The 11,024-nt window shown below is 31.4% G+C and overlaps 1 protein-coding gene across 2 annotated transcripts in view; it reads right to left on the bottom strand.

The window, feature by feature from the left end:
- Nucleotides 1-6,010: 6,010 nt before the first annotated feature.
- LOC124357937 (polycystic kidney disease 2-like 1 protein) overlaps nt 6,011-11,024 on the bottom strand; it is a 32,022-nt gene continuing 27,008 nt past the window's right edge. Inside the window, exons 11-15 of one of the 2 annotated variants that reach the window (XM_046810066.1) lie at nt 10,379-10,531; nt 9,837-10,054; nt 9,042-9,163; nt 8,487-8,529; nt 6,011-6,416 (exon numbers count right to left, since the gene is read on the bottom strand). In XM_046810066.1, the coding sequence (XP_046666022.1) occupies nt 6,272-6,416; nt 8,487-8,529; nt 9,042-9,163; nt 9,837-10,054; nt 10,379-10,531 (681 nt within the window). In that variant the 3' untranslated portion in view covers nt 6,011-6,271. The remainder of the gene's footprint in view (nt 6,417-8,486; nt 8,530-9,041; nt 9,164-9,836; nt 10,055-10,378; nt 10,532-11,024) is intronic. The other variant, XM_046810076.1, reaches the window with a different exon arrangement.

Raw genomic sequence — 11,024 nt, 5'->3', positions numbered from 1 at the left:
TCAGTAAAATTTGTACAATTGTGATATGAAATACTTTGAAATATACAATAAACGTATTATTAATTTACTTTATTGTGAAATGTGAGTTAGCTTGATGATAGTAGTAGAGTTTTTTTTGCAGTACCAAGTACCAATTTCATAGATGATCTTTTTTCAGTTGAAATCGGCTGTCGTAGTGAATAATACGATTCGTATAATATACAAATATATGATATTAGCTTTTATCCGCGGCTTCGCTCGCATTTAAGCTATTAAATATGTATCGGAGATCATTACTATATACTCGAATTAATATGATGACTATATATTATTGCTTAGCTAGGATGATCTCCACGGGGAGTTCGATCAGCATGAATGACAGCTTTGTAATATTATCTGAAGGCCAGTAAAGTTGTCTCTTGCACTTTTAAAGATCTTCAACAAAACATTGTGACTGTGTGTAACATTCGTTGAATTTTCAATACTGTTTCTCTTCTACTCATTCGATATACTATTCGATATTCTACTCATTCATGGCAACGACGGTTTACAGAACAATCCTTAGGCATAAAATTTCGACGGCACGTGGTCTACATTTCTGCATTGTGAATTCTTCTCTAGCTTGTCTTTCTGGACGAATTTGTGTCTGAAGAGGCGTCTTGGCTACTCTCAAAACACTTTGTCGCTGTGCTTGTTGTCTTCTCAGCTCTGCGTGAACCGCAGATTCTTGATTCCGTGCAAATTTTGCTCCACAGGCCCTCGAGGAATTTTTAGATAGACCAGATTTGCTCTTCCGAGGTATTTTGGAAGAGGAATGGAATAAAAATTGGAGTCAGTGAATGAGATTTAAAATAATGAAATGGCATCCAACCATAAAAATGACACTTAACCTAAAAAATTCAAATAGTTTTACACTACATGTAGTAATGACAGAAGAAAATAACATTAAATATAGAAGAATTCCAAACAGCTGAAATGATAATCAATTGGATGGATGGATTGAATTTGATTATATGTTAACGTGACCATCGATAATACAGTGTGACGATATTACGGTACTCAGGGTTGGAACTTCATTACTGGAATTCTAGATGGCGTTGAAGTAGCTAGATTTTGAGATTATTTGACATTATTTTTATTTTTCGTGAAAAATATTGTTTATTAATAAAAAGTATCATAATTATGTTACTTTTAATACCTCCAAGAATATGTGTACACAGTTTCATGATGATCGGTTTAATAGTTTTCACGTGAACGCGTAACAAACAAACTTACATTCGCATTTATAATATTAGTAGGCATAATCAAGGACAATACCCTTGGCTATGTATGGCTAATGCATTATATTTAAAAAAAAATGTACAAATAGTCTGGTTGATTTACTTCGTTTCTTAATTGGCTATCAAATATTCTATTAATAAAATATTATCATTTTCAGGAAAGAAAAACCAATAATTAAAGTCCTATGAACGTGGTTCTAATGAGAACATAGGTACCGGTACTGTATATGTACATGCTAAAAGCAGCCCTGGTCTCATATCACAGTACTACATTTGACTGTCATATAAAAAGGTGCTACTATTTCTTGGCAGCGAATTTGTAGTCACGAATTCAAGACAGTAAAACAACCTGATTTCTGCCTCCTCCAATTCAAATTTTATTTCAATAGAGCCGGTAAGGATGCATTGCTGTCATCAGATATGAGAATACTCTACTGACTAGAAGGATCGTGCATGCACTAAAATGAATGCCAGTTTTACTGATATCTACCAATCTCTTAAAGATAAACTAAAAGATTGTAGTAAATATAATTTCTTTAATTTTCATGATAAAAATATCTCCAAAATATGCTTGAAGTATCTATTCTTTTCTTGTAAAAAGGTCTGCTCGAAATTACTCTCCCATAAATACCATGTTCTTATTGCACATCTTTGAGTTTCAATACCACCACTCTACGTATTATCAAGTTTTAAATTACTACTAAAGACATAAAAAGGTTTTTAAAGAACTTATTATTATTAACAGCAATGTTTACATTGGTGCTGTTCAGGGCCTTACGCTTCTTTCCATAAGGAAGGGAGGTGATCGGATTTGTGTTAATCTTTTGTATTACATGAGAATGCTACTAGATTTCATTACATTACATCGTTAAGTAGCTACCAAAGACGGCTTGGTTGTTATATCAAACATGTAATTTTACCATTAGAGAAAAATCAAAAGAAAAAAAAAAGAAATTGAAAATGGTAAAAGTTACAGTAAATATTTTATTATAAGTACACGACCGGTATCACAACTATCTTTACACAACGTTTCGATACTATTCCAGATGTTCTGTATTAAATAAGAGATGTATAACTGAAACTAGAGGTATGAGAGATGCGCACCTGTTTATAAAGATGAACAGATACCTGTGCGTAAGGGTGGGGAGGAGCAATTCGGTGTCTTCACCTCAACCAATGTGCGTTCACTATGACTCTTAGGTCGTGTTAGTTTGTGATGATATATTCTAATACTATATTTATTATTGAACTTGTATTATTTCGTTATTATTTCCAGAGGGGCTCTTATTATTCATAAATAATAATAAGGAATTTCAGTCAATACTTTCGTTTTCTTGAATTATATTGCATGTTTGGTTTCTTATCTGTATTCTGCTATGGCAGATTTTCTCGTATCCTGATACTTCTGTGTGCTTAATAATGTAGAAATGAAATGTGTAAGATATTAACAGTTTTGTTTCCTTTATCTAGACTGAACCATGGCTTTAATTATGTATCAATATAAGAAAAGATATCTAATGCTAAAACATTCTAATAACTTTTGTTTACTATTTACAACTATTCAATAAAATATCAACAATAATTAGATATGATAACTAAACAAACAATCGTTGATTAGCGTCCAAAGAGCTTATCCTACATGAACAATTTTAAAGCGAACACTTAAATCAAGGAGGGCATTTAGAAATACAAAATCCTTTGTTAGTCGTTCACGATCTCTAATATGCTAGGGGATTTAATAGCTTCTTTTTGGTTGTCAGACCATTAGTCCAATGTCTCTGGCCTATATTATTATCATCATCATCTTGTCTTGGTGGTTAACTCACACGTGGTGATCGGGTCCATGACTTATATCTTCTTCTCCGTTTATGGGTACTATTATTACACCGAGAGGAGCTCTAGCCATAGGTACCTAGTTTCTGATTGGCTGAGAGTTTATACTGCAGCATTAATAATTAATATAAATATATCAGCTGGCATTATACATTCATGTGGTTATTCATTATTTACGTTCTTTACAATTCTTGCGTTTGAATTACACCGGTTAGCATGGTTTATCCACATTACCATTTATTCATGATTAATTTAATTGACTTAAAACTGTGTTTGTGATATTCTCAGACTCAGAATTCTTAATTCTTGTAACTTATTTTTTATATTGTATTGCAATTAATGTATACTTTAGATATTTACAATGTATTACATTCTAAAATAATCCAGCAATTTGAGCAAAATATTTCCAAACTAAAGTCGACAAATTACCAGTTTTTGGTAGTATCAATATCGTAGTAATAAATTTGAAATTGCCACTATGTGTAGAGTACTGAAAACTAGGGTCTCCAGTTTCCTTTGATCTAGGGCGCGTACTACAACACGAGAGTGTGTTGAAATTTAATATTTGAAACGCTTAACTTTTCACTCTGTTATTTTTCTGTTTTATTTTATGGTTTATAGGTCTAGCTGACTTTTAAAACCTCCTTACCAACTGCAGCGATTAAAGCCAATATATGTATGATCAAAAAAACTATTTGGGAGTGCCGATGGCAAGTGGTCTAAGACATCGAATTTTGCATCTAAGTTAGAGATAGCGTAGATTCAAATCATGTGACTGTTGCATTTTTATCAGTACTATCGATCTTGTATCACCCCCTTATTCTGTATAATAGGATCTTCCCACAGACCAGTGGTACATGAGGACGGGCAGAACGAGGCGTAAAAAAGGACTGGCCTCTCCTTATAAAACATATATTTACAACCTAAATGGTATGATTTATTAATAATCTTAATTAAATTATATGAAAGTCCAAATTGACATCAAGTTACAGGGCACTAACAAACCTACTGGGACACTAACAACCTAATGCAGAGATTTATGAGTATATATCAGGATGCTCAGAAAAAATAGTGTTTTAATGTTTATGAATCATTCAATTTAAAAGTGGACGAATTTTGTAATGTGTTGTTTTGATATCTGCTAATTATGTTATTTTTTCTTAAACACATTAAAAAGCGTATACTTTTAACTATTCCAACTAGAATTATTGTTTTTTTTTTTACTTCAAGTAGTAATTAAAAATGATGTTTTAAAATATTTTACAGCTTAAATTTAGGTTTAAACTCCTTTATAACTTTGGCTCCAAAACTTTTCATACCATTTCCTATGTAACTTTAACTTGAGATAGTGTTATCACATAGCAGATAAAAATTGTACTGGGTCTATTAACGGATGCCCAGAGTCATGTAACCATAATTTTCTGAAAAAGAATTCCTAAAACAGACATCGAAATCTAACCAAATTTTAAAACTTTTAAAGAGCATTATAAAATGTATATACAAATCTTCATTCCATCTTCATTCTGACAACATATTTTATTACTTTACGACACTGTAATCAACATTCTTAATGTTTTATGTATAAAAATCTTTCTTGGAAGGATTGCTCAAGTCCGAACTCTAAGATCGTGTTTCAGGGCACAAATAAATAAAAATTTAATATCTTTTTATTTTATCAGATATTCCCTTGGATGGTAGGTTCTATATTTTTGTTTGGATCTAATTGTTGTATATTCCTATACCCAACTTTCATAATTTTTAAAGGCTTTCATTGATGTGTGTTGTTATATGTATAATCTTAATGCATACTTCTGTAATGTCTTGTATGGTGTAGTGTCTGTGTCTTACACTGTTATCCTTTCTTAGATGATTAGATTACAACATAAATAATTAAAAGTTTTCAATACTCAACTGGATAATGCTAGGATTGAGGCGGTTTGTTGTAGGCTATGTTGGTTTCCTGTATACAGCATGTTCTCTGCTCTTGTCCATATTTTCATATCATCGCATCTAAAAATTATAAATGCCTAATGCTTCGAACTTCAACGTAAATTTGATATTTAGATGCATACCATTTATATGACGTATAATTTATTTATCTAAACTGTCTTTGAAGGGATGAAATGATTGGACATAAATTTGTTAAAGATCAGTTAATATGAGTTTTGAGTGTGAAGTACGAGATTTATCAAAACGATTTACTTGCGATTAAATCGATTCACGAAAATTGAATAAAATTAATTTAGTTATGGATATATTACATTTTGCGTAAAATGTTCAAATAAAGATTTATTTTTCAACTCATGAATCACTTTTCTGATATGCATTCTTAGAAAAATTCAAAGAACAAAGTGATTGGGAACCTTCACTTTTAGTACCTGATAATCCCATTGAACACTGTATTGTTACCTACTATCTTAAATCTGTCAAGAGTACTGTAGTGGAAGAGAATATTAAAACGATAAAATAAAAATTATAACTAAAAGAGTTAATTCTAGTTTTGGTTGAACTTAATTTAAGGTTGGTTTTTATTATAATATTAGTATTTTATCATTGCAACAGTCTCTTTTACAATGTTTGTAAATCTGTCAAACGTTTTTACAATAAAGATATTTTATCTTTATCATTACGCTCATCCTTCCAAGGCTCTTTAAAAACTAAACATAATTTAAGGGAAACATTAATCGCTAAACACACAAAAAAAAAAAAAAAAAAAAAAAAAAAAAAAAAAAAAACATAATATATGTCCTCCTCCGTAGACTAATGGTTATAGTCTCGGCTCTCTAACCGAGAGATCACGGGTTCAAATCCCGGGGAGGTCCAATCATGTGCTTTGTACTTTAATAAAAAAATACCAGTGCACTTCGAAGCCGGCATAGCTGGCGCTGAGGCTTAAATGAGATAAAAAACATAATTACTAAATTAGTATGCAGTCCATTTATTGAAACAAAATAAAGTTAAGAACTAATGTACATGGTTAGTTGAGAGCTACGTAATTGCATTGCTCAGAAGGTATTTGTAAAATATACTGTATTGCTGGAAACAATATAACACTTGGTACTAAGAACTGAAACATGACACGGCTATTTAATGATACATAGTAAAACAACAGACTTTAGAAAAATGGTGAAAAAGTCACAGAACACGTTAAACACTTGTAATAGTAAACAATAATCAGCTCAGGTGTCAGCCTGGGCCGTGCGTTTTCGTGATCTAATCTGCTGAATGGCATCTATCTTGTTGTCAATCAAATCTATTTTGTAGTTTACTTCGGTGATGTTGTCTTCTAAGACTCGAATACGAGCCATGAGCGTTTCTCCTAACCTATAACATGGAATGTTGACATTAGTAAATATACATTACTAGTATAAATAAATCGGGAACATTTGTATGGCAATTCTTAACCAGGTAATATGACCCAAACGTTTAATCACAATCACAAGAGATTTTTAAAAGTAACCTTTGTGTTTTTGGACAAAAGCACAATTGCTTAGACAAGAACCATAATTTATTGGGTTTGAGAAACCATGAAAATATTTGGAAATTAACAGTGTTTTTGTAGATATTTACAACCTAGACTTCCATGTTGAACATAATAAAAATCAGAGTCATGCTTTAGTTTTAACAGTTTACAAAATAATTCAAATGAAATATTTTATAACTTTTAAATGGAAATGTTTAGAGGTTCCTAGATTGAGGAATCATGATAAGAGTCAAATGGGAAATAAAATGCATACAAGCAGGGTCGTATTCAGCTTTGGTGGGCCCCGGAAAAGATATTCAGTCATGTCCCTCAGCCTCTTCAGTTAGGGGCAGACTAGGTAGATGGACCCTTGACATTGGCAGAAGAACGCATGAGTATTTTTTTAATAGAGGGTTTGAAAAGTATAATGTCTCCCCCTCTGTACAGAGCCACTAGAGACTGGTTTCCACCACTTGGTTTCAGTGACTAGTGTTACCAGGCTGAAGCAGCAAATGAACCAACCAATTGCACATCTTTTTTGGAGACGCACTCAATTTTCGTCTTTCCTTTGCTAGAGAAGAGCAGAGCTGTTGTCCAACTGATGAATGCAAGCACGAATAATCTCCACGATGAATTGATCTGGATGAAAATTGCAGGCAGGCAATCAAATTCACCACTACCATTTTTTTGGAAGACATTATCCACAGTAGAGCAATACTCATTTAGAACAACCAATAAAAATAAATTCTCTCCAATTATAATGACATTTTAATAGGAATTGCTTTTGTTGAATGCTCTCCCTACAATAGTGCAGTCTGCATCTTCTGTAACTCTGTTTGTAATCTCTGGTTTTTTAATTTAAAACAAAGGAAGTTGGTCAGGCATCACTTCACTGCTTGGTATCGTTAGATAATTTGTCCTTAGACACCTTGACCAATGTGACTGTTCAAATATTGTGTCACAACATGACACTGCATACCGACATAAGCACTGTGTAGTTTTTGTGTTGCTTGCAACCCCGTCCCAGGTGGCCATCAAGCACAACTGCTCAATCATCAAGTCTTTGTATAGGCCTGACCACAATTATTTGTCTGTAGGTGCATCACAACCACCTTTCAGTTGTTATGTTAAGAGCTGTTATGAGGTAATATAAATAAAATCTTTAGATGTTCAAAAATGTAAAATTTATTATATAATAATAAAAACTAATATAAAATAAAGTTGACATAGTTAAACCTTTTTACAATTGCTAACCTATGTATGCAAATCATCGTGCTTTATTAAAAAACAATTATTTCTTAAAAGCCTTCTTTTTTAAAATAACAACATAACTATTAGGTCTACAGACCATTTTGTGTGTAAGTTAAGGTAAATAACTACATTACAACTTTATTCCTATGATGTTTCTCGAAAAACGAGTATTTTAGTCAATATCTTACCGTAAAGATGAAAAATAGCCAATTTTTGAAATCACTGTATTTTGAACTCATTCTACAATACTGTAGCTGAAATTTATAAAACTTTTAAAATCTACTTTAATAATGAAAAAGTAGATTTTTCTGTAGATGCAGCTTTTAGGAGTGACAAGCTAAAAATTGAACAAAGTCAAATAATTGTGAAGTTTTTGATCACCATGCAGAGAGAAAAAGTCTTTCAAAGCTGCAAACTTGGTTATATACTATGGTATGAATCGTACCAACAAGACCAAAATTTAAACAAGTGATTTTATGCAAACCTGGATGATGGAGTAGCTGTCTTGATACTGTACCATGATTAATTTTACTTGTATTGAATATGCTGCAAGTTACCCCTGAACATTCCTTCAAACATAATGTAGAATAATAAAATGTAACAATTTATTGTAATATGTTATCTGAGCTTGTTTTAAATTAACTTGAGCCAAAGCTCTGAGTTACTTTAGAAGTACTTACTCGTCTCTTTCTTGACCTTCAGGAACAGCTTGTGGTTTTCCTGCTAAATAATAAAATGGTTGATAATAATAATATATATGTCCACTAATTATTTTATCACTAAATAAAAATATTTTATCACCGCGAGGGTTAAAAATACATTCCTTACGGTAAGTCAAACTACAGTACAGTAATTTGTTATGAAATTTCTCCTTTGAATAATTTTAGATATTCAATTTATGTTATTAATAATATATTAATACATTATATATTAATAATTTTTTGTTACATGGTACATGTTTTTTGTTACATTTTGATATTCATAGCAAAATACATAACTTTTCAATATTTAAGTAAAGTCTATATAAAATGATAAAAAATTATGAGTAGTTTTATTTGAATCAAACAATATATTCAAGAATTTGTTATATGCACCAAAGTAAGAGAAATGTTTTGTACTCTGAAAATCAATTGATTGTGCACAATTAGTTAGGTAACAGATTATTATGAACAGAATTAAAGGTTCAAAAAATGTAAATGTTTCAAAAAGTTTATATGACACATCTCTTCACTAACCTGCATCTGATTGTAAATTGGTCAGAAGTTTGTTCCGCATTTCCTCTTGTGTTATTGCTTTGTCTCGAGGAATGTCAAATTTTGCAAAAAAGAGATCAATTTCCATTTCAGTAAAGCCACATCTGTAGGTTAAACAAAGAAAATAGAATCCCATTTATCTGTAATATTTAGCCTACCTACCTACCTATTATATAAATAAATCTTTACAAGCGAATTTTTAAATCTTTGACACTTTACCACTCTTGTGCACTTCCTCTAAGTGTGCAATTTTTGTAAGATGTAACAGTGACAGATTTTACGTCATGAATCATGAGCATTCCCATTTTACTAGAAACTCTTCTCTGCTACAACACCTTATTCACAAAACTAGTTTTAAAGAAAATCTTTCCTTATTGTGCAATAAAGATGACTTATGACTTAGTGGCTGCTACAGGTAAACAATGATAGTTTAGGTGTTATAATCAATAGCAAATAGAATAAACGGAGTAGAAAAATGAGATGCTAGTTGAAAGATTGTTTAATAAATAAACAATATTAAATATGATTCCTTGTTTCAGATTTACTCTTTAACACCAAAAACAATGTAATTTCTAACTTTTGTATTAATTTGATTGATTTTGTATGTTGAAAGTAAACATTAGTCTATGAATGGTTTTAAAAAAACAGACAAAAGTGTTCAGAGAAAGAGCAAAGTCTTATTTTAGAACACTCTCCTTTGAAAATATTACAATATTACCCCATAAACTCCTGTAAAGTTCTCATAGGTTTAAAAATACACTGTAAGAGGAAAATAACCTGCGTAAGAAGTTCTGAAGGTCCTCAGTGGGAGATGGACCTGTGCCAGTGGTAGGAGGCTCATCGTACTTGGCTATAAGTCTGCCACAACCACAGTTCTGTAACAAGGTTCTAAACCATCTCCCAAGTATATCTCCGGTGTGCAGCTCCTTCGTCTGATCTCTGATACTAGTCCGCACTTCCGAGTATGTGTCAATTATGATCGCCAAGAACATATTCTGAACAAAGCAATTCTTGATCAATACACATTTTTCTAATTATAGTTGTTTTGTAAAACAAAGTCTATTATTCATGGTTCAAAAAAAAGTAACTGAATTGCCAGCCAGAGATTATTATAAGTAAGCCTTAGAGAAAGAGATTACAATAGAACAGACAATATAAGTAGATCTAAAAAATTACTATATTAAACAATTCAAATTTGAAACACTGTTAAATGATTGCTGCAAATGTTTCCTTAGTAATCATTTTGAAGACATTACAAATCCGATGATTTTCAGCTCAATGTTATTAATTTTATTGAAGAAAATTCAAAATACACTTACAACGAGTATGAAGTAAATGAAGAATATATACGCAAAGAAGTATACTGGTCCAAGGAAGTGATTGACATTTTCAATTTTATGATAGTCGAAGTCTCCTACAGCTGTTCGTAGAAGAGCAAACACTGATGTCACAAACGATCTAAAGTCTTGAACCTAAAACAGTAAAAAAATTGTATACTAAGGAAAATAAATGAATGCGATTATATTTTTACTATTTAAGAAATAATTGGTTTTATTACTAAATAAAGTACTTTTGTTTTTGAATTTGATGTCTTTGAGAGTCAAAGAAAGTCTCAATAAAATACAGTATGTTACACATATTCAACAGACCAACAACTTACTTACTCATTGTTGTTAGCTTTGTCTCCAGAAAAGATATTCAGCGAGACCCGTCATGTCCCCCCACCGCCCAATTTAATTTGTGCTGTTTTGTTAAGAGGAACTACTAGTTAGCAACCATCCGCACATCTGAGGCTCCACTTTTAAATTGTGTTTTAGTGTTTAAATTGTGTTATACTTGTAATTATGAACTCGTCTAAGTCTATAAAAGTTTCACTTTAGAAAATTAGATGGTAATATCTTAATGCTAATGAATAGTTAAAGACATGATTATTTGTCATGAATAATTGTTTATAATTTATATTCA

This window comes from Homalodisca vitripennis, chromosome 1, assembly GCF_021130785.1.
Source record: "Homalodisca vitripennis isolate AUS2020 chromosome 1, UT_GWSS_2.1, whole genome shotgun sequence".
NCBI classification, from domain to species: domain Eukaryota; kingdom Metazoa; phylum Arthropoda; class Insecta; order Hemiptera; family Cicadellidae; genus Homalodisca; species Homalodisca vitripennis.
The sequence above is the reverse complement of the archived record's forward strand: the minus strand, read 5'-3'. Positions and strand labels throughout refer to the sequence as shown.